Below are 24,373 nucleotides of genomic sequence, written 5' to 3'. Positions count from 1 at the left end.
AAATTGTCGACGGAAGTTTTGTCGACAGTATCTGTCGACAAAACTTCCGTCGACAAAACGCAGTAGTCTAGACGTACCCTAAGTTAAATAGCTAAAATTCTGTTTTTGTTGGTACATATTAAATTAAACTAAACTTTCATTCAAGCTTCTGTCCATTGACCCAGTCATCTTATTTTGAATTAGAGTGAATTTAGTATTCGTGAAAGAAAAGGATTAATACCAAACAGCATGAGGCATGGAATCACAAACCAAACCTCAGTCTGGTTAAGATAACTAATCAAAGTCTAAGCGATTCAAAATCTTTGTAATCACTGAAGTGACTCAACAACACTAAGTGTCCTCAACACAAATAAAATCAAAGCATCCTAGCATTATCCTAATAAAACATGGAAAGCTAAGATGAAAACCAATCTGTGTTGTGTTAATAAGCTTAGGTAGCAGTTAAATTGTTTCTCTAAAACTGTCTGGTGTAAATTATTTCACCAAATTATTAGATTCATTAGTCTGATAAATACTATAAACCGACAATGAACTATTACAGGAGTCTACAAGAAGTTGTTTCAATTATCCATGATAACTTTTAAGACATATATTTAAAAAAAGCTGAAAAACTAAACATATGAGCCAAATACTTCTGAATGCTGAAATACAGAAAGGGAACTGGGAAATAAGAAGCTTTTGAAGTGGCTTTTGCGTTGTTCAATGGCAAAAATCTCCAAATGTAGTGAAATAACCCTGTGGCAACATCTGTCACAGAAGACAATGTCTTAGAAGTTGGAAGAAAATCAAATTGTCCATGAGAGCTGGTTGAATATTTTTCAGGGGAAAAAGTTCACATACAAATGGCCTTTATTCAAAAATGAAAGTTTGTCAAAAACAGTCAATGTTGACAAAAAAAAAATTCCCTTACTCTTTTGGTAAGTTTTCCAATTTTGTTATACAAGACACGATCAAAATGGCTATCATTTTTGTTTAAAAATAAAAAAATATGAAAAACAAAAATTAACCCATTTCAAACACTATGGGTGTGTCTAAACTACATGGCCCCATCGATGGAGCCATGTAGATTAGGCTGATCAGCAAAGGGAAATGAAGCCGCGATTTAAATAATCACGGCTTCATTTAAATTTAAATGGCTGCCACGCTGAGCCAACAAACAGCTGATCAGCTGTTTGTTGGCTCAGCACGCTAGTCTGGACGCTCCCGCGCCGACCTGAAAGCCCTTTATCGACCTCCCCTTTATTCCTCGTAGGATGAGGCTTACTGGGGAGGTCGATAAAGGGCTTTCATGTCGGCAGGGGAGCGTCCAGACTAGCGCGCTAAGCTGAAAAACAGCTGATCAGCTGTTTGTCAGCTCAGTGCGGCAGCCATTTAAATTTAAATGAAGCCGCGATTATTTAAATCGTGGCTTCATTTCCCTTTGCCAAACAAACAAATCTACATGGCTCTGTCGACGGAGCCATGTAGTTTAGACGTACCCTATGAAATGAAAACAATTTTAAAAATTTCAATGTTTCTTGAAAATGGGTTTTCACTTAATAGTTATCTTTCCATGAGCACCAGCTCCCGCCTGTCCCCCCGCCCATGCACTACTTCCTCTGTAGTGTAACCGTGAAGGTTAAACGATGAGCCAGGCTCATCGGTTAACTGTTTAAACATATATACTATCATATCCATATTTCTAACAGCACAGAACACTGAAAGCCAGGACTGGTAGCTATAAACAAACATTATGGAACCATGGGAAACCCATGAGAAGTGAACATCCAGGCCATGGTTGTTGCTGGACCGGAACATGCTAAATTAGCTAAATTAGTGGTAACATGAACAGGACAGAAAAATAAAAGCCACACAATCGTGATTATAGTATTACCGGAAAGCCAGGAATATCTTCAGAAATTGAATACAGTGGTCCAAATCTTTGACCCTTGTAAGGTTCCTTTGCACCAGGTGGCATAGCACAGATGAGCCATTAGGCTCCTCAAAATTACTCTATGGGCCATTTTCACCCTTTGAGCTACACGATCAGGGTACCTGAAAGGCGATTTAGCAATGCCTATCCTTGCTTCTTTCCTTAAGTGCACTGAGCATAAGCTGAAGAGAACTGAAGATCTAGCCCAAAGACACACACTTGATAAGGTGGGGTCCATACTATAAATTCTCTTCCTTTAATATATGGACACAATGCAAAAAGTAGATAGAACAGAAAGAATGCCAAAAGTGAAAGTGTTATAGCAACAGTAACAATAGGTGTAACAAATTCTGTGTTTACCTCATGTGGATTTGTGTAGCCCAGAAGTAGATTTGCTGCTTTAATGTCACCATGGACATACTCATTTTCGTGCATATATTCCAAGGCATCCAACTAGGAAAGAAGGCCGAAAGAGAATGTTTAATTATTATTATTCTCGCTATCACTTACTCAATGAGCCTCAACTACCATAAAATGGGTTAGAACACAAGGCAGCATAAAGCAAAGCCAAGACTCCAGCTATTTCCTGCCCATTCTGTCCACTCCTATAATGCAAGCAGCTGGTACAGATTTAAGGGTGTGCCAGGTGGGCCACATTTTATCCCTATATATCTACCTTATACATGTTTGAAAATTCTATCATCTCTTTAAATGTGATTTACGGGTCTTTTCTCTTATGATCTAATAATGAAACAAATATAATACTGGAAGGGCTGGGGGAATTCCTATCTGCAAAGAGATAATATATCTTATTCTGAGAGTTCACAAGATATTGGACCATAAGGGTATGTCTAGATTACATGCCTCTGTCGCCAGAGGCATGTAAATTAGTCTACCCGACATAGTCAATGAAGCCGGGATTTAAATATCCCCAGCTTCATTAAAATAAAAATGGCCGCCGCGCTGTACCAGCTCAACTGATCATTGGCACAGCACGGCAGTCAAGACGCGGATCGGTCGACAGGGAATGCCTTTGTCGACTGCTCCCTTATGCCTCGTGAAACGAGGTTTACAGGAGCTGTTGACAAAGGTGTTCCCTGTCGACTGATCCGCGTCTTGACTGCTGTGCTGTGCCGACGATCAGCTGAGCCGGCACAGCTCGGTGGCCATTTTTATTTTAATGAAGCCAGGGATATTTAGATCCTGGCTTCATTGACTATGTTGGGTAGTCTAATTTACATGCCTCTGGCGACAAAGGCATGTAGTCTAGACATACTCTAAGATTGTTAATAGGCCCATGACTAATTACAGGCAGGACCTCCCTGATCCAGCACCTCATGACCTTACCAGTCCTGGATGAGGGATTTTACCGGAGCGGGGAGGTCATTTCTAGCCCCCCTGCCAACAGACCCGCTAACCCAGCTACCCACCTCTTGCCTGCCCTGATGCCCTGCCAACCCACCTGAGCATCCACTGATGCTGTAGCTCCCAGCCCCACCTGAAAGCTGCACACCAGGGGTCCAGGACCCGCCAGGCAGCCATATGCCGGAGCCAGGCAGCCGCACACCAGGGCTCTGGGCAGTGCCAGGCAACCGCTACCGCTGCCACAGCTCCCTGCCCCACTGAGTCACCACCATCACAGTTCCTAGACCCTGGGCCAGCCCCGCCATCAGCTTGATGGCGGGCAGCTCATTGCTCTGCCATCTCCACAGCTGCTGCGGCTGGCCCTGCCCCAGGACTCTCTGGTCCTGCAAAATCCGTGCCAGACCATGGATGTTACAGGATCAGAGTTCCAGTTTAGAGCGTTTCAAACTGTATTACTCACCCTGTACCCCTTAGGAGGGGTATTTTCATATTTTATTAGAAGAGAAACATGTTTTCAGTGGACTGATTTACACAAAGAAAAAAAGGGCTGTTTGAGAGACACCCCAAATTTTGGAATGCTAAACCCACCAGTCCATTAGTGAAAAGGGATTAGTGACAGAATACAGTCAAGATAGTAAAGGGGCAGTATGCATTAATTTATGGATACAAAAGGCCCACACAAGAATACCTTTTGCAATAGTGACCCTGGGCTATACCAAACGTGTTCCCTGGGTACTGCTTACACACCCGCCTGTGGTTGGGAAGGGGAGGGACTGAGAGCACCTATACTATACAAATGGCTTGGATTCCCAGGGGTTTGTTATAGCAAGGGTACACTATTCTCTCTCAAATCAAATGACATTCCCAAACAACACATTTTGTACTCTGCTACCTTAAAAGAATTTGAAAATGAGGATCCTATATGTACAATCCTATAGGTTTATTGTGGCCTGAACAATGATGAAGTTGTCAAATTAGACTAAACGGTCTTCAGCATAACAAAGATGGCAGTGCGGAAAGGTCAAAATTGTCAAATGTACACGACTAATATGAGGCACCTTCAAAATCTCTGAAAATAAGGCCACTTAATTTGTTTGTCTACATTTGAACATTTTGTTTTATGTTCTGTTAGTGAGTCTGATCGAAAGCCCACTGAAGTCAACAGTTTTTCTATTTACATCAATGGGCTCAGGCCCCTGGACATCTAGGGTGCATCTACACTGCACCGTTATTTTGAGGTAACTAGCGTTAATTCAAAATAACAATGCAAGCATCGACACAGCTATTCCATTATTTTGAAATAATTTTGAAGTAACAAACAGTTTATTCCGAGATTAAATCTGTAAACCTCATTCTACGAGGAATAACGCCTTTTCCTAAATAGCTATTTCAAAATAAGGTGTGTGTAGAAGCTTTACTGCTGTTATTTTGAAATAGCCCCTCACAGGGCCATTCTAAGTTATTTCCCCCCAGTGCTACTGGGGCTCTGAATTGAGATAGTACCTCTATATTAAAGAAGCCTGCCTCGGACTAATTTTGAGGTTTCCCTGCAATGTAGATGTGCTATTTCGAAATTAGCTATTCTGTAATAACTATTTCTGAATAGCTTATTTCCAAAGAAGCTTGCAGTGTAGACATACTCTTCTGTACAGAGGATCTAGTTCAGGAGCATGGAAGAGATGGCCCACGGGCCAGATCCAGCCTAATATGCTTTTTATATGACCTGTGGTCCGCCTGGCTGGGAGCCTAGGCAGGCTCTCTGCCTGCTGCAGCTCCACACTCCTCAAAACAGCTGTCTGCTCCCTCTAGGCGCCGCACACCAAGGGGCAGGAAGGGGAGATGGAACCAACCAACAGAAGCTGCAATGATTGGCCAGGGGTCAGAGACAGCTCATGAAGTCTGCCCTCCCCAGCGCATGGCACGGAGAGGCACATGGAGGGAGTACCCAGCCATTTTGAGCAATCTAGAACTGTGACAGGCAGAGAGCCTTCCTCGGGATCCTGCTGGGCTACTGACCAGGAACTGCCTACTTAAGAGCTTCCTGGCTAGAGCCTACCTCTGGCACCCCAGCATCTCCTGCACCCCAATCTTGTGCCTCAGGTCACAACCACCTCCTTCATCCAAACTCCCAAGCAGACCCCACACGCTCTCCTGCATCCCAAACTCCTATCACAACCTCACTTCTGTACCCAATTTCCATCCCCTCCATAGAAAAGTGCAGCCCTTGCCCACTTATCAAAATCATGGAGTGCCCCCTCAAAAAATTATTGCCCATCCCGGTCTAGTTTCTGTCCCTATTCATATAATTTAATTTTAATAGGAAAATTAAGACTCTGATTTAGGCTGATAGTTAAGTGCCTTTGCTTCACACTGAGTTGGGACCTAAATAGATTTCAGCATTTCAAGGAACAGATACATTAGGAGAGTTCAATACACTAAAAACAGGACCATTTCCTTCTCCTCTACACTTACCATTCGGGCCCCAAGTTGCAGAACTGTTTCTTTTTTAAACCGGTGTCCATGCCTGTCCAAGATTATTTGCAGATCTGTCCCTAATCTCTCCATGACCATGAATCTATAACTATTAGAAAATACACAAGTAAGGAATCCTTGTGAGGAATGGGATACAGATGGCTTTACATCAACAAGCTCAAAATATCCTTCATTTCATTGAACACAGATCTTCAGGCAACTATGTGATCAACAACGTTGACTAAATTGACCTTGCTATTACCTTTTTCCATTGTATTCAGCCAAGCCTGATCCCCAGAACACTGGAATACTTAAAAATCTTATTTGTCTGAGCGTCATCCACTTTTTGACTGTCAAAATAATAATACATAAAAGAAAATTTAAGGTAGTTTGAGAATCCACAGTTTAACCCTAGTAATTTAACTATTAGAATCTTTGTTGTTAAAATGAAAACACACACGTTACTATTTTTATATAACAGCCCAATTAAAAAATTCATCAATTAATCTTTTGTAAAAGAAAAGCTCTGTGTTCCTTCAATATATATCTCTGAGTCATAATACTAAAAAAAGAAATCCAATCAGTGGCTGAGAAAAACTAGTTTATTTAAAAACTTTACTTTTAAAATTTATCTTCTTGGATAAACAGTAGATCAACGGAGTATGCAATTAGGCCTCAATCAAGCAGAACATTTAAGTGCATGTTCAATTTTACTCACTTGAAGTCACTGGGATTGCTCCTATGAGTAAAGAGTTTGCAGGTTCAGTGCCTAAATTACTACTAAATCTTGTAAACACTTAAGCAATATAAGTAACTTTATTCTTAGAACAGTTATAGGCAGTACTAGCCCGTAGCCTTTGCAACACCTCTGCTTATACTATAAATATGGATTATGGAGAGAGGGTAGTTTTCCCTCAGATGTCTGTGCACATCAAAGGACATAATTTGTCAACCTACCTACCTATGTCCTGATTCCATTTTCACTTACACCAGTGAGAACCAAGATGAGCACTATTTAAGTCAATGGCATTACAGTGATATAAATCTAGTGTAAACTAGACCAGAATCAGTCTCAGTGGGCTTCATATAAAAGCTTCAAGAAATCAATTACTCTAAATGAAAAAAGTACCATATTATTTATTTTTGTTTTGCTGATATTACTTACTGTGCTCTTGTTTTGCAGCTCTCTGGTAAAACTTCAGTTCAGAAAACAAAGGTCCATTTTCAAGATATTCCTAAAGAGGACCAAATAAATTTGCTGTGATAAAGTGAGTAGGGAGGGGAGCGTAGAGTTACTAAATAGTCGATTGGAAGTCCAATCGGGTTAAAATCCACATACAAAAAGATATACTATGACATCTGAAAAATTATTTCAAACAATATATAGGATATAGTTTATGTAAAAAAACAATAACAAGCTGTTCACTGCAAATGCCCAAAAGAAAACCTGTAATACAGACTAACACAAGTATTATTTAGGAAATTAAATTAATACATTTTACTTCACTGTATATTCTTAAATATGCAGTCTTATTTTTTTCCCCCATTGTAATGTCCATGATTAGCAATGTAAGCAAACTTTAAGGAATCTCAAAGTATTCCTCCAGCAGACAAATTATGCTATGATGGAAGCAAGGCACACACAAAAAACATGCAATGAAACTCAATGCTCAAAATAAGAATAAATAGATAATGCTAAAAATATTAGCACTTTAAATAATTCAGAAGTGAAATACGAACATTACCAATTTAATTACATGCACAGCATCATCTTCTACAGGAATATGAACATGAGAAGAAGCTGTAAAATCAAAGAGATGGTGATGAAACTTCCCCCATAGTTACTACAATTGCAACTAAAGAGCAAAACATATAGTCATGGTCAAAACAAAAAAAAGTGGGGGCAGGGAGGAAATTTTTCAAACTGTTAGAAATGTTTTCCTTTTGAAATGTTTACCGAATTTCAAACTTAAAAGAAACTTCCGTCTATTTTGATCATTCTTGTATGTATTAGGAGACCCTCAGATTTACAAAAAGACCGGTCAGCCAGACACCTAATTTGAAATCAGATCAATGCTATCAGGCAGCAACAAAGACCAAAACAAGAGCAAATACAACACAGTACTGTGTTAAATGTAAACTACTAAAAAAAGGGAAAATTTTAGACAAAGATCTGACAAGAGAGAAAGGAAATGGTTTCTGTGCCTGTTTCATTTAAGATGGCTAAAAGCAGCATTTTTATTCAACATAATATAATTTCTAAGCTGTATTAAGTCAGTGTTTAGTTATACACTTTGGAAAGAAGAACCATAACGTTTTAGTTAGAGTTACAAACACTTCAGAGTTATGAACAACCTCCATTCCAAAGGGGTTTGTAATTTTGAGGTTCTACTGTATTCTCAGGGGAATGTTTCAATCCAATCTTAACTACAGACCCACTAGATCACCTCTACTACACACACTCCAAACTTTGGTGCATCTATGTTAGATTACAACAGACTAATCCATTTTCTATTTGCTAAACCATTTGGCTACGTCTAGAATACATCCCTTTTTCGGAAAAGGGATGTAAATTAGACGTATCGCAATTGCTAATGAAGCGGGGATTTAAATCTCCCGCGCTTCATTCGCATAAAAATGGCTGCCGCTTTTTTTCGGCACGGAGCTTTGTCGGAGAAAAGCGCCAGTCTAGATGCTGATCTTTCGAAAAATAAAGCCTTTTCTGAAAGATCCCTTATCCCTCTTGAAATAAGGGATAAGGGATCTTTTGGAAAAGGCTTTATTTTTCGAAAGATCAGCGTCTAGACTGGCGCTTTCCTCCGACAAAGCTCCGTGCCGAAAAAAGCGGCAGCCATTTTTATGCTAATGAAGCACGGGAGATTTAAATCCCCGCTTCATTAGCAATTGCGATACGTCTAATTTACATCCCTTTTCCGAAAAAGGGATGTAGTCTAGATGTAGCCTTCATGTCAGTTGCGTCTCCATGTATGTTTCCTGTCAATCTGCTATTGTCGTAAGGAGACTCTACTAGAGTTATGCCCTATGTCATGCCACGATATGGGATTGTCCGCTTTCCCTATTTCAATCTGGCCTGAGCCTTGATTCCTACCCTGGAATTACTTATTTCGTTTGGTCCGAGTTTGGCAAGTGCAAATAAAACCCATCCTAAGGGGCGATCAGGGATTCTGCATATTAGTGCAAGAAAATTCAAGGCAGTAGTTGAACACATTTGCCAGTTACAGGTTATAAAACAGAATGTCTTTATACAAAAGGATTCTGTTTTTTTCTGATCCATGTCATTGAAACAGAGTGATAAATTTATGGAGGGGATTGTATGCTGAAATTGCTTAAAATTACTTATAGCCCCACCCACAACTTCTATTAGCAGATAACTCCAACGGCTGGAGATAGTAAATCAAAGGGGGAGGTCTCCGGGTTATTGCAGAGAATTTTTCCCCTGGTGCCCCATTGTGGATAGCATCCACATGCAAAACATATCCATATTGATACAACTGTGCCATCAATTGCTATTAACCAAGGTGGTCTGGCATGCAACCACATGCTCTGGGTGTCCCTAAACCTCTTGGGGATGCTTGGAGCAGATCAGCTGGGGTGCTGCCGGGTTGGTCCCACAGCGCCAAGGGGTGGCACTATGGGACCAACCCGGCAGCACCCCAGCTGCTCTGCCCCAGGCGTCACCGATTCAGCCGCTGCTGAAACTGACCAGCGGCTGATTCCAGGAAGCCTGGGGCAGAGCAGCTCTGCCCCGGGCTTCCTGGAGTCAGCCGCTGATCAGTTTCAGCAGCGGCTGACCTGGGGACGCTCCTTGGCGCTACAGGACCAACCCAGCAGCATCCCAGCTGCTTTGCCCCAGGCGTCCCGGATTCAGCCACTGCTGAAACTGACCGGCGGCTGATTCTGGTCAGTTGCTGGTCAGTTTCAGCAGCGGCTGAATCAGGGATGCCTGGGGCAGAGCAGCTGAGGTGCTGCCGAGTTGGTCCCCAAGTCAGCCGCTGCTGAAACTGATCAGCGGCTGACTCCAGGAGGCCCGGGGCAGAGCTGCTCTGCCCCAAGCTTCCTGGAATCAGCCGCTGGTCAGTTTCAGCAGCTGAATCGGGGACGCCTGGGGCAGAGGAGCTGGGGTGCTACGGGGTTGGTCCCGTAGCGCCGCCCCTCGGCGCTGCAGGACCAACCCGGCAGCACCCCAGCTGCTCTTTCCCAGGCATCCCCAAGAGCAGCTGGGGTGCTGCCCGGTTGGTCTTGCAGCGCCGAGGGGCGGCGCTACTGGACCAACCCAGCAGCATCCCAGATGCTCTGCCACAGGCATCCCAATTCAGCCGCTGCTGAAACTGACCAGCAGAGGCTAAATCGGGGACACCTGGGGCAGAGACAGACTATCGGAAGGGCAGGCTATGAGGGGTCTGGGGTGGCATCCCCACCACCCCGCCCCAGACCTCTCATAGCCCCCCTTCCGATAGTTCGGCATATCTGATAATCCGGCACCCCCTGGGTCCTAAAGGTGCCGGATTATCGGAAGTTTACTGTACCATCTCCCTTTTTCTTAGTCTGCAACTGGAAAAACCTGACAAACAACGAATAGTCTTGCAGCACCTTAGAGACTAACACAGCTACCCCTCTGAAATACTGAAGGTTAGGATACTGAGTTAGAAGGGCCATTGGTTTCACTCAATGGTTATTCCTACATTCTTATACTGAGGGTCAAACTGATATTCCTGGGGTCAGAAAGGAATTTTCCCCTAGGTCAGATTTACGGAAACCCAGGAGGGCGAGGGGAGAGAGAGGGAGAGTTGAATTGAGGACTTCAGTAACTTGGGCAAAGGTTATGGGCCTATTACAGAAGTAGGTGGTAAGGTTCTGTGGCTTGCAATGTACAGGAGGTCAGAATAAATTATTACATAGAATTACTTAACAGATTGGAAGGGTTCCGAAGGTTTAACAAACAACCTGATTACATACTCTTCTGTGAGTTTATCTCCTAGGTAATTACTCTATACTCATAATTAGCCATGTGCTAGGCTCATTCTATATGGTAACACAGAGCTATCCATATTACAATCAGGTAAGTGCTAAACTATGGGATAATAAGCAGAGACCCTGTAGGAGTGCAATGCTGGAATGTAGGAACACTCTGATGATATACACCAGGCACACTATATGGGTATACTTCGTAAGCAAAGGTATTCTAAAATAGTATGGCAAATGTGTACTTCTGTGTACTTCAAATGGTATGCATGCACTTCTGTGTACTTCAAATGGTATGCATGCACATTTTAACTACATTAATTACAAGAAAAGAAGAATATGCTGTATTCCAAGAATTATTATTGAAATTTATCATTACATGTCTAGAACTCTTTCCTTCAATTCTTTGGAAAGCTGAGTTATACTGAAGTAAAATAGAGAATAGAACTTATCGTATCACCATTATGGTCTGTGGCCCTGATGTTCCAAAATAAAGGGCATGCATTATGCAATGTAAAATAAGAAAATGACACTCAGTGGCAACTGGCAATTCTATATTTCTCTTACTGCAGCTTTCTGTATTATATACTTGAGTGATGGACTCTAAAAGTAGTTAACTAAATAAAAAATCATAAGGATTAGCTAAGCTAAGCTTTTTTTCTAGCAACAAACAGCTTGGGAATTTACTTGCCAAATCACAGTTATACTAAAAAGCATAGAAAAATAATGCATTGCAAAGTGAATTATTTAAGTTTCTAACCAGCTGATCCACTTAGGCATATCCACATCTTCATCTACATCATTTTCTCCCAATAAGCAATTTTCCTTATGTTTCATTCTTGGTCTGCATCTTCTTGCACTGCTTACTACACTTGACACATTTCATTTTTTTACCTAAAGAACAAATTTCTTCAAAATATTCCCAAATAGGATCCCTCTTAGGTGCAAAAGTCATGACAATTTATCTATGGCAAAATCATGGGGAAATATAAGAAGCTCTGTGTGTGCTGAATAATATCTTCCCCTTTTAATTTCCAGTCCACTCCACTCCTCCTTTCTATGCTGCCTCCATCCTATATATAGTCTCTCTATCTTTAAAACTCCTCTGCCTTCCTTAGCTAAGGTCCCCCCCACCACATAAGCACAGAACAAAAACAATCCTATTCTGCTTGTGTCTTTCTTTGCACATGTTACTTCTTAGTCTGTTGAGAAACTGTGGTGTTTTAGATGCTGCTTGTAATTAGTAGAACTGGGAGCACTGGCTGTTGGGAGTTTGGAAGCACAGGAAACATTAAGGAGGAGGGAGATTAGCCAGGGTTGAGTGAGAGCTACAGAGGGGTGCAGCAGCTTTGTAAAGAGGTTTCACTTTTGGTAAATAAAGTCAAATTTGATTCTTTTTTAAATAATCGATTTTTATGCACCCTATTTAGAATGTAAAAAATACAAGTTGAAATAAGGTCTACATTCTTCACCATAATCTCCAACTTCTGAGCTTAGGCAATGCAGAAAACAAGTTACATCAAATTAACTTGTGTCCAGAATTTTCTAGCTTTGCCCAGCCATGACAAGCAGGGCTAAGGTCTCAGTATCAGCCTTAAGTATGAATTCATGGCATCTGTTGACTTGCAGTACAACCTTTAATTAATCAGTCTGTTTAAATACGAGATTGTAACAACAGAATTTCTGGACGAATTGTGATTCCCTAGGACTGAATGGCAGAACTGCATTCTGGGTGACAAAGAAACATGCCAGTTTTATATGCCAGTTCAAATGTGCCAGCTTTAGTTTTAGCAGTTTGTGGCAATCATGTTTGGAATATCGTGGAGTATTCACAATGGTTCTCATAAAATCAGTTTGTAGATACAATTTACACAGTAGAAAAGAAAAGCAGTGTTATTTGGCAGTGAGAAGAACTATCCCTGTTCCTGTCCACAGCTGGTCTCTCTGCTGCTGCTGGATATTTGGGAAATATAAGCTTATTTTGGAAGCATAAATAAGCTCAAGTAGCTTTTATTACCTTTTGCATACTTTTTCAGAGGATATGAAAATGTATAGTGATATTGTCCTCTCAGTTCTGTTTACATAGAGATAAAACAAAATCCATGATTCAAAAATTAACATGGTACTCAAAAGCTGTGGCTAAGAACATGGTCCAACAGAAGTAGATGAAAATTTAGCCATTTACTTCAACAGGGCCAGGATTTCACCCACTATGTTTAACAAAGGAAGTTTTGATTTATCTAAACATTCTGAAGAATCATTTTCAGAATACTGGTTTGATAATAAATAAAAATAATCAACAGTGGCAATCATTAAAAATAATAAATATTTACCATCTACAGTCATATATTATGGCATTACCTATCAGAAGTACAGAGCATATTGATGTAAATACCAAGCAGAAACAATTTTTAAAGTTTTAGTATAGCTCTTTGTATTTTTCCCCTCTTGTTTTCTTTCAATATCTCACGGAATTTTCATTTCAGTCCTTAAAGCGCTTATTTACATGCTAAGTTTCCTGAGGAAGGACTTCTCTATTTTATCCTATGAACTACCATTTCCTGGCTAGACTAATTTCTAAGAAGCCTTCAGACATGGTCTCTTGTGAGTTTTCCTCCAGCTTCCTTTGTGATTTAGGGTTCCATTAAGCAAATATTATATACACAGGCCTTTACAGTGGATTTGGCTACCAAAGCACATGGGTAAGCAATTCAGCAGAAAACAGCTCTACTGCATAACTGTTTTGTGGGCATCTGCAAATGCTTCCAGTACAATCAAGTTCTGGTGAAAATTTAATTATAATTTCTGTCATCTTATCATGAAACTTTAATACTAATTCACCAGAGCCAAAATTTTGCCTTCCAGAGCTATGAAAGATGCTGTCTGATTTTCAAAGTTACTCTAGCTGTGAGCTGGAGTAGGTGTGACATTTCCTTTAACCTCAGGAACAAAAGCTGTTTCAGCATTCTTAGATGGGAGCCCAGGCCTTTAACTCTTAAACTTGATGCACACACTGGGTTCTGGAATGACTGCACTCTTGCTCATCTACAAGCCTGACACTACTACCACTCAGATGGTACCTATGCCAATTTCAATAAGGCATAGGCCAATCAAAAATGGGTGTAGAGGGGCATCTTGCATACTGCAGCAAATGCCATATCCTAGGGCAGAAGTTCCTCCTGTTATCATGCAATTTCAATTCAGGAACACATGCTTATCCTCATGAGATCACACTGCATCTATAGATGCTTATGGCCATCAAAGAATGCCTTTCTGTTGGTTCTCCTCCTTCTTCCTCCATCTCCTTCCTTTGTGTACATTTCTCTCATGATTTGCTACGAATGCAACATATCCCTGGTAATCTTCATCATAAGAATCTCAATAGTACAGAGCCATGTTCCTGATAAGCAGGCGCTTATGAGGTTACTCAAGAGATTCAAATGCCACCCAGCTGATTAGCAGAATGCCGACAGCTAGGTTTTTTGTTTCTACTAGTGAACATTCACAAATGCCTCGGTACACATACAATTATTCTGCACATGGATGGAAAAAAATAGAGGAAACATTAATACAGAGTATATCTTTAGCAAATCATATTGTAGGTAACCTATAGCTAGATCTCTTTTCTATCCATATCTTAACACATACAAAAAAAAGTTATACCTAGAGTAACACCTGACCTCCTACTCCTAACTACCATCTAGACAGGGACCAGAAATCTCTATGCCTTCACATCTCATCTTGGGATTGTCTAATGAATATATGCAATGGAAATACAAGCACTGGCAATGGTGGGGAAGGACATTTCTAGGCTGTACACGGATGGTGAAATGCAAAGCAGATTTAAGAGTGATGTTGGAACCTTAACTGAGTATTATGTAATGTTTTTGCATTTACATTTTCAGGCCTGTTTATTAATGGATTCATTGTGATAGAAAACAGAGAATGATTTATCTAAACACCTGCATCAATCACTAGCTGTGATAAGGAGGATAAATGAGTGTCTGGTATTGTTTCTCACTTGTAACCTTCTAAACTCTTGTTTACTTCTCCTATGTACTGCCACTATTCCCTGAAGGGCTTTAAACTGGGCACTGAATCGTGGAAATGCTATATTGTTCCCTGTTTGCTTTGCTTTTCTCCCCCTTGTCAAACAGGTAAGTAAGTAGGAGTTATATCATGGTAAGCCATTAGTTGAGTGTGAGTAACAGAAGAAAAGCTCTAATATGGAACAGAATAGGTAGGACAGGTTCGTGAACCATAGCACTCTTTCTTTGGCAGAAGCAGTAGTTTGAAACTGATTCAGAAAAAACACTTCTCGCCATTTTCAAATCACTTCCAGCAATGCTATTCAGGAGCATAAGGGGGAGTCATAGTTCTGGTAAGCCTGCTGCTGTTGAGGAGATCTATAGAGACAGATGTGAAAAGAGGAAGAAGGAAGACAAAGAAGGAAGAGAAAATGCAGAACAATGAGGACTCTTGAAAACGAAGGCAAAACTATATAAAAGGGAGAGCATCATGGGCACACACAGGCACTTTTCTATATAGAAAATTTTAGGTGCCATATTCCTGAAAAGACTGAATCCAAGAGCACCACTGAATCTAAGGGCCCAGAGTCAGCAAATAGCTTTCCCTTCCTTTATTTAGTGAACAAAGCCTTCAAAGAAATGCATCTTTGGTAAATATATTTTGCAGAAGCACTGTAAAATTTTTCAAGTACATTGTTAAAGCTTAATGGAGTATGGCATACATTAATGGGAAATTAAGCTGTAACAATACACATCAAAAAGTTTATACCACTGCTATAAAACTGATTAAAAGATACAGCCAGCAAAGTTAACCTTCATTTTTGTAAAACAGCTGTGCTGTTCACATTTTGTAGATATTCAAGCCTAGTATATTTCACTCTGTTGCCCATTTTGTTCATTTCTCTAGGATTTCTTCTGGATTATTCCTCCTTCAAGTTAAGCAGTCACTCCTCAAAATACAGCAACATATATATGAACAGAACTCAAAGGGGGGGGGGGAACCTCCCAGTACCACAGGATTACCTAAATGAGAACTAGTTATTTCTAAGGAACTGACCATGTGAAGGGCTCAGATCTCCTGACCACCACTAAATGAGAATGAAGAGTGATCAAATCTCTGCAGAATCAGGTCCCAAATGAGCTGCTGTATGGTGTTATTTCAGCCAGAATGGCTGTCATCTTCTTATGTATTTTAGGAATATACATCTGTCTGTACATCTGTGAGTCCATTTGTTCAAGAACTCCTCCTAAACAGTAAGAGCTAGGACCACCAAATTTGGTATGCAGCTTCCTCTTATCATAACTTAAAGCAAGGTCAAGGTTTAGTAGTGACTGGATAATGGGATATGCATGGAGTTCAATTGTTTCTCATAAAATGTAAAGAGAGGGATCTGGTAGGAGGGAGTTATCCTGCAGAATGACCACAGGGGGCAGCAAGGGGACAGAGATGGGGACCCAGCTATAAACCCACTGGGCCAGCAGGGGTAAAGGATGGAGAAAGGGACAGCTATAGATATCAGAGAGTTTGTCTGTATGTCTGTTTGTCTATCTGTCCCCCAGCTAGGGGACATGCACCCCTCCCCCGGCTGTGCCCAGTGCAACGACCAGGGACAGGCACTTTTCACCTGGCCCCAAGCTGCTACGGTCAGAGAGGGCTGTCGTTGTCCTCTCTCCTAAGGATGCCTGCATATTGAACCCTTCATCCCTAAGCCCACACTAGAACAAGGATTTAAATGAAGAAAAACAAAACTTATCTGAGTTAGGGACCCAAACAACACTGAGTAAAATCTAGAGATGAATATGAGAAATAAGCTTCCTTGTTTTTCACCTTTCTTTATAGCAAAATCAATCTTTGCTGATAATTCTGATCCATTTCCTATTTCAGCTGAGTTATGTACTGCTGAATCAATTTGCTATGTTCCTCTTTCTAATTTCTGTGTTACAAGGGGAACTAAGCCTCCATCTTGGTACCATATCTAGTACTGGGTTTCCTTTCTGAGAGAAAACAGAGGTCATGGAATAAACAACAACCACTTTTCCAAAGAGTCTAACAAACAGCTGGATTTTTTTCCCTGCTACGCTTATCAGGAACATAAAATAGAAATATACAAGGGTCCTAGATTGCAACATCATTCCATCTTATTCCTCTGGCTGCTCTCTGCTTCAGCATGCTGGGATTCAAATGGCAATATACTACAATAGTTGAAGCTGTCTGTAGCCAGAAAGCCAATAAAATATATGTGAAACATGTACCAATCTCTATGTGATATACCATCTATAAGGTCTTGCACGGTTTTCCAGTAATAGGAAAATACCCTACTACATTTGGTACACAATTCTCAATCTAAAGAAAAAAATTGATTACTTCCACTGAATGATTCTTCTTCACTGATGCATCAGATGTTCTAAACATGCACCCTATGAGAATAATCTACAGTGTAGGTTTCGGTGGAGAAATATATTATTACAACACACAAAACAATGTTCCCACTTCAGTTTCCCCTCATCAGTGCATCACAGTCCCATGAATCATTCTCACTTCTCTGTGGGAACCTTAGTACATTCCTATTTCACACAAACCCCCAACAAATAATCCCTGACTAGCAATTGCAGGAGACACCTTGACTTCATTCCATCAGGTGAGGGTATATTTTCTCACAGCAACACTTCCTATATATGCTCTGGAGTAGACACAAGATCTCTTCAAGGCAACTGACTGATGTTTAAGAGGTCATAAAAGATATCATGAACATCAAAAGAAAAACGTAAATATAAACTGTTCTGTCCTTCGCCTCTTCAGTGATTGCACGTTTCTGAGGGGCCTTGGTTATTGATCTCATCCTAGGAAGACTATGAATAGAATTCCATAGATTGGAATGAGACAGAGATATGGGATCTAGAGATTTTTTCCCCCCCTTTCTTGGCCTTGTGCAATAGATGTTAATCAAGCATCTCCCAAAAGAGTATATTAAGATCAATATTAAAACAGAATATTATTGGATTCTGGAGGATTAGAGAAGAGTTTGCCTGCTTCTTCTTTTACTAACTGAAACAAAGGACTAGAGTAAAACATGTCTTAATGTGAATGAAATCGGGTATCTTTTGCAAAAGCATCAAGCACGTACAGCGCCCCAGGCGGAACACACGATCGGCGCCCCCACCTGCACGGCTGTCAATGGGGTGACATCATCGGGCGCCCTATGCGCCCGGTGATGTCATCATTGGGTGCCGTTGAAGGCGGCGTCCTAGGCGACGGCCAAGTCGACCTATAGTCAAAGGCCGCCCCTGAGGACATATCAGTTCGTCTCTGTATGCGTGAATGATTGCCAAGCAATACAGGACTGAATGTATGGAGAGAAATCAGAAGCAGTGATATTTAGTTTCTTAATGTAATCACCTTTCTCTCCTCTATGGAGCCACACAGTGGAATGGATTCCATTCTAGAAAGCAAGACATCTTGGTTAATAGCAATCTTTTTCAGTACCATTGCTGATGGTACAGTAGAGTTTTAGGGCATCCATTTTATTTAGAGCACTAACAAACCAGACCTTAGGTAGAACCAGTCTCCAAGAAAAAAAAATGGGCTGTCACAACTTTACACAGTCACTATCCAGCTCTGTGCTTCACCACACCAAACACATGAAAAAATATGGAGGAATTCAGTTCAGTCACACCTGTTCCTAAGCAGTATAGCACATACCTGGAACAAGGTCATTGCCAAACACATGGAACAAAAAACAAACAAACAAAAAAACCAAGACAGACACTACTGCATCTATCATCAAGAAAACAGTGGCATATACAAATGAATATATATACATATGGCTGAACAGAATGTAACACACACCCATAAGTCCTCTATAGAAAGTAAATACTTGTACAATCACCAAGGCTCCAATCCTGCAATTCACTCCATGTGGGAAAACGTCTGTGCCTCTGTTTCCAGTGTAGTGCTGCAAGGGCAAACAGGATCCACTCATGCAGGAGAAGTTGCAGTTAAAATAATAAAGGAACTGAGAAATAAGACATTGGGAATAGGGTGCTTGCTCTAATGAAAATTTGGCTTGTTACAGTGGTCTAGAAACTATGCAACAATGGAAGCTTGGCTATCTCCAAACATATTAGCATGTCGTCTTCTGACAAAGCCATCTGTAGGAGCTAAATGTTAGAGCACAAACAGAAAAAGCAGAAAACAGAAAATAGTAAAAAAAATAAAAGTGGCACAAAAAATAGATGCCAAAAAAGTGCAATTACACTTTCCATGACAAATGGGAAAAAATTAAAAAGATACAGCAGATCTTTGTATGTGCAATACACATTCCATCAATATATTGAAGTGGCTTGATCAGCAGGATTTGAATATTAATACCCCAAGTCTGGAAACAGTCGTTAACATACCGCTATCTAACTTAAGAAGAGCATGTTTGCCTTTAGGGATGATGGGTTGTACTGATGTTGCTATTCAAGATTAATTCTTCACTGCTGTCTCAGTACAAGCTTAACACAGTTCCTGACAGATTTTCATTGTAGACTAATTCTCATGTTTTTTCTGCATGTGTGTGGGATAGGAAAGTCCATCATGCTGCCTTGTTAAAAGATTTTTCTCTTTTATAGAGACCAGCAGTAATAATTTACATTTATATATAAATGATCCCAAAGTGTTTTACAATTATTTATCAGAATCACTTATTCTCCATTGAAAAGCAGCTACCTCTGGATAGAATATTGCATCTGTCGAAGAGCATGCAGCTATACCATGCGATTTTGTACAAGTGAAGAATGCCATTTTCAGCTGAAACTGCTGGGAAAAGCATGGCTTTAATTCGTACATAGAACCAAAGTTAATTTTACTCTTGCTATAAAATGTGTAATTAATTCTCTAATGACCAAAAGCTCTGTATCTTGATTTTATATCTCAGCTGAAAGATGCCACTTTAAACAACCAACACCCCCAACCATACTGACTCAAGAGTTACGGACACATACTGAATCACCAAATCCTGTAGCACTTAGTATTGGTGTTCCTTGGCAATCTTCTACTCAAGTACTGACCCATATGTGCCCAAGTGCTCTACAGTTTATACAAACAGTACTCTGAACAATCCAGGAAAGAATCATATAATTCCTTCAGTAAAACATCTCAATAACCTGGGTATTCAGCTGAGTGCTGTTAAGCCATTCTGGCGCACCTCATTGTTTCTTTAGAGAATTACAAACACGTTTTAGTCTAACCATTTTGTTTTAAAGGACAAAATCAAACAAGAAGTCACAAACATTGTAATTAATGCTCATGATTTACCTAAATAGATTAATCCAAATCCTCCCTGGCCAATGATATTGCCCAGTCTCCACTCTTTTCCTTCAGTGTCTTTCATTATCATTCCTTTGGGAAGGGGAACAGGGAGCTTGCTTTTTCCACGCCCTTTAGGAGGCATCACACCTATAAAGAAAAGAAAATGAATCCATTATGAAAGACAATGGAACCTTCTAATACTCTGTTTCAACAGGCAAATCATTGTTTAGTGTCCCGATTCTTATGACCTAGCATCTGGGCAATACCGTATCCCTGTGCAAAAAGGATATGATGCTACCAAATCAGAGTGGTAGTGTTTTATCCCAGTTTAAGGTGAACGTAAATAACTACACGAGGCAAGTCAGACAATGAGGGGGGTAGTCTCATTTATTTACTGTCTGGGAGAGACAAAGGGGGGGAAGAAAAGTTGAACATGCAACCTGGCATAAGTCCACAGTACTTAAACTGCATGCTGGTTAGTTTAGAAATATGCACCATTGTAACCATCGATGGCTATGGCTAGGGAACAAGGCTGAGACCGCACTCCGTTCTTTAGGAAGTTCAGAGAGTAGAGAAGCATAAGCAGGAATGGCTTGGGGGGAGGGGGGCTAAATGTCAGGTTTGAAATCCCAAGACCCTATTCTGGGCACCACGCGTGAAAAAGGCTGGCAGGCCCCTTATCTCTGCGAGCCACAAGAGCTGGGCAACTCGGGGCACGTCACAGCGAAGTGGCCTTTCACACACCACGCCCCCGAGCCGTCGTGGGGGATTTCCCAGGCATCGCTCCCACAGCACGTTACACGGGTAGCCGGGGCTCTCTGCCCTACGCGCTCCACGTCCCTGGCGCCTTTTCCGGGGGGGGCACTTTGGCCAGGGCGGGTCTTTTCAGTCCCGCGGGCGCAGGGAGCGGCGCTGCAGAGGCGACCGGCTGAAACCCAAGGAGGTGGCATCCCGCCCGCCCGCCCAGTGTGCCTAGCGCCCTCTGTGCTCCCGGGGCTTTCCCGACAACTCCCCGGGCCCCGCCGCCGCAGCCTTGCCCAGGCCGCCCCGCGCTGCCGGCAGCGCCCCACGCACCCCAGGCTCCTCCTCCCCCTCCCTCCTTGCACCTCGCGGCCGGCTCCTTCTCCAGGGCGCCGCCGCCGCCTGGTCCCACACTCGGGCCAGGCCGCTCTGAGCCGCGCAGCGCCCCGCGACACTGACCGGCCTGCGCTCCCGCCCTGCTCGCGTCCCCGGGCCGGCCGGGCAGCAGCAGGAGCCCAGGGCCCGGCCGCCACCGGGAGGCGAGCGACAGCAGAAGGCGCGTGAAGAGCCGGCTGCCCGGGCCGAAGCCGGCTGCTGCTGTGCTGGGCGCGGCTCAGGGAGGGCGGGCACTGCGCCTGTGTCGGGTGGCCCCAGTGTGCGGCCCGCCCAGGCGGCTGGCGCTGCGGGGAGGCTGGACGTGCATGGGGAAAGAGGAGACGCGGCTCCGCTCCGCGCGCCAGGGTGCCCGTCTGCGAGGCGTTAAAGGGGCTTGAGTGACAGATAACGGGTGTCGTGCATCTAGGTGGGCGTCGGAGTGGGCAGACGCGCGCTCTGAACATGCCCCACCTCAGCCTTCTCCAGGGCCCGTTTTTCCCCCAGGAGAGGAGAGGTTTTCCTTTGGGTTCTTTCTTGCAGGATGCTGGAACTACCCTACTGCTGGCTTCAAGTGGCTGCCTTCATAAACGGGACTTGTTCAGTGGCTTTCAACTCCCCCACTATAAACATTGTTCCACCCCCACTGAAAGTGTGGTGCCCAAAGCTGGACCCAGTTATTCACAGGGCTCGACAAATAATGTAATCTACTCACCCGTGGCAAGGTTACACCCCGGAAGAGCCGGCGCACTCTGCGCTTGCACAGAGCACAGAACCACGTCGCTGGCGAGCGGGGCTCGCTGCTGCTTGGCAAGCCCTGCTGTCATTGGCCTTTAGCTGTACCCAGGGGCTATGTCTACACTTGTTAGGAGAATAGGGGACCTCAAAGGGAAAAAGGCCGAGGAGGTATGGAGAGACTGAACTTCCTTAGGACCCCTAGCTCACAGACAATCCTGCCCACCTATTTCCCCTGCAGCCGCTTTCGCAAGATAAAAATATATAGTTTGGCTTGCACATTTCTACTTGGTGGGAAGCCATAAAATACTGTCAAGGATTATTAGGTTAAAAGGTCGATTCACATTGCTGCTTTTGCTGCATGTGCTCAAAGTGTGCAATAAGAGGTAGCTAGGTAGATGTATCCTGGTTGTGTAATCAGACTGCTTGTAGCGCAAAAGTAGGCCATTTACTTCATGGTATAAAAGTGTGCTGTATGCTTAATTTGGTGTGCCTTTCCCTCTGGCATAAGTCGAGGGGAGCACCTGCTCAGCTGACCGACAAATAAAGGGCTTGGCGTTTATCCTTTTGTCTTCCGTGCCTCCTTGGGGTAATTGACTAGCTCCAGGGGGAAACGAGCCTGTTTGGCTAACACACTGGCAGCTTCTTGTGCAAGAACATCTTGCACAAGGGTTCTTGTGCAAGAATACGTCCACACTGCCATGTGCTTTTGCACAAAAGCATCCATGGCAGTGTGGACGCTCTCTTGCTCAAGAAAGCTCTGATGGCCATTTTAGCCATAGGGTGTTCTTGCGCAAGAAACCACTGCTGTACATCCACACTGTCCTCTTGTGCAAGAGCTCTTGCGCAAGAGAGCTTACACCTGTTAGAAAAGAGCGTAGCTCTTGTGCAAGAAGCCCTCTCCTACCATGCTTTACTGTAAATCTTGCGCAAGAGCGGGTGGGCAGTGTGGATGCTCTGTGGAAGAACAGCCGTTCTTGCGCAATAACCCACCAGTGTAGACATAGCCAGAGAGTACAGGTGCATAACTAGAAGAACCACATTTGCTCTCAGACCTCCCAGATTCACCCCAGGTGTGAAGTTCCCCAGCTTGGCATGCGATAGCAGAGATCAGGACTGTAGTCTGACACACTCAGCATGGGTTTGATCTTGAGTCGTCCAAAGCCAATGCTCTGTTCTTTCTTGCCCTCAGCAGCACAGCATAGCAGCCCATAACCTGTTCCAGGTGCAGATTTTAGAGATAGTTCCTTTAAAAGGCAAAGTTTAATTCTGTATCACTTATCACAGAAGTGGGGAATAGCTATGCCAGAGCAGAAATGCTGCTGCTTCCACCTACAGAAGATCATGACATTGAAAACACTAAACTTCTCCCTAACCAAGGGATGAAAAGATCCGGATAAAGGTAGCAGACTGGGAGACAGGAGACCTGGGTCTAATTTCTTACTTTGTCAATGGCCAGCTGTGTGATCTTTGGCAAATCACTTCAGTTTCCTCATTTGTGCAATGCATGCGTGTCCTAGCTCTGTAAAGTCCTTTGTAATCTACTATTGAAATGGGCTCTATATATTAAGTATTGTTGTGCTTAATATTAAGAAGACAAGACCATTGTTCAGTTCCGTGCTCCACCATAGATTTCCTATTTGAGAAGGTTACTTTAGTATCTCTGCTCTTCAGTTTTCCATCTGTTAAATGGGATTAAGAGCACTGCCCTCCTTCACAGGGGCATTGGAAGGATAAATGCATTAAAGATTGTGAGGTGCTCAAATACAGCAATAATGGTGGGGGTAGAAAAGTACCTCAGAGTACCCTCTGCCTCCAAAACAAAAGGGCTACATGTAGACTGGCATGATTTTACGGAAATGCTTTTAACGGAAGTTTTCCGTTAAAAGCATTTTTGGAACAGAGCGTCTAGATTGTCCGTGGCCAACGCGCTTTTCCGCAAAAAAGTCCCGATCGCCATTTTCACAATAGGGGCTTTTTTGCGGAAACAAATCTCAGCTGTCTACACTGGCCCTTTTGCGCAAAAGTTTTGCGCAAAAGGGACTTTTGCCCGAACGGGAGCAGCATAGTATTTCCTCAAACAGCACTGATTTCTTACAGTAGGAAGTCAGTGCTTTTGTGGAAATTCAAGCGGCCAGTGTAGACAGCTGGCAAGTTTTTCTGGAAAAGCGGCTGATTTTCCGGAAAAAATGGCCAGTCTAGACACAGCCAAGGAGTGACAGGGAAAAAATCCTTCCAGTTCTTTACTACATGAAACTTCCCGCTAGTCTATGCCTCTGCAAAGATCAGTGGATTCCTAGTGTGAACTGAATGAGACTATGTCAATGAGCCAAGTGAATTCCCCAGATCTATCATGTTGGGAGACAGCAGCAGCCACATTAATAAAGCAGGTCCACTGACAGGGTGGGCAAAGGGGGCAACTGCCCCAGGGTGTGGGGATACAAAATGGCCTGAGGCTCCCAGGTGCTGCTG

General features: G+C 42.6%; 1 protein-coding gene across 13 annotated transcripts in view; it reads right to left on the bottom strand.

The window, feature by feature from the left end:
* Window positions 1-21,547, bottom strand: part of VRK2 (VRK serine/threonine kinase 2) — a 94,241-nt gene extending 72,694 nt beyond the window's left edge. For 4 of the 13 annotated variants that reach the window (XM_075925517.1, XM_075925519.1, XM_075925516.1 and 1 more), the window contains exons 1-8: window positions 21,254-21,546; window positions 20,060-20,200; window positions 18,648-18,713; window positions 7,495-7,550; window positions 6,915-6,984; window positions 6,012-6,099; window positions 5,750-5,858; window positions 2,273-2,365 (exon numbers count right to left, since the gene is read on the bottom strand). In XM_075925517.1, coding sequence (XP_075781632.1) covers window positions 2,273-2,365; window positions 5,750-5,858; window positions 6,012-6,099; window positions 6,915-6,984; window positions 7,495-7,550; window positions 18,648-18,713; window positions 20,060-20,195 — 618 coding nt within the window. In that variant the 5' untranslated portion in view covers window positions 20,196-20,200; window positions 21,254-21,546. Of the gene's footprint in view, window positions 1-2,272; window positions 2,366-5,749; window positions 5,859-6,011; window positions 6,100-6,914; window positions 6,985-7,494; window positions 7,551-12,749; window positions 12,775-18,157; window positions 18,197-18,607; window positions 18,714-20,059; window positions 20,201-21,159 lie in introns of those variants that run through there. The other 9 variants (XR_012902994.1, XM_075925512.1, XM_025184190.2 and 6 more) reach the window with 9 other exon arrangements.
* Window positions 21,548-24,373: the final 2,826 nt, after the last annotated feature.

This window comes from Pelodiscus sinensis, chromosome 3 (genome assembly GCF_049634645.1).
Source record: "Pelodiscus sinensis isolate JC-2024 chromosome 3, ASM4963464v1, whole genome shotgun sequence".
Taxonomy (NCBI): domain Eukaryota; kingdom Metazoa; phylum Chordata; order Testudines; family Trionychidae; genus Pelodiscus; species Pelodiscus sinensis.
The sequence above is the reverse complement of the archived record's forward strand: the minus strand, read 5'-3'. Positions and strand labels throughout refer to the sequence as shown.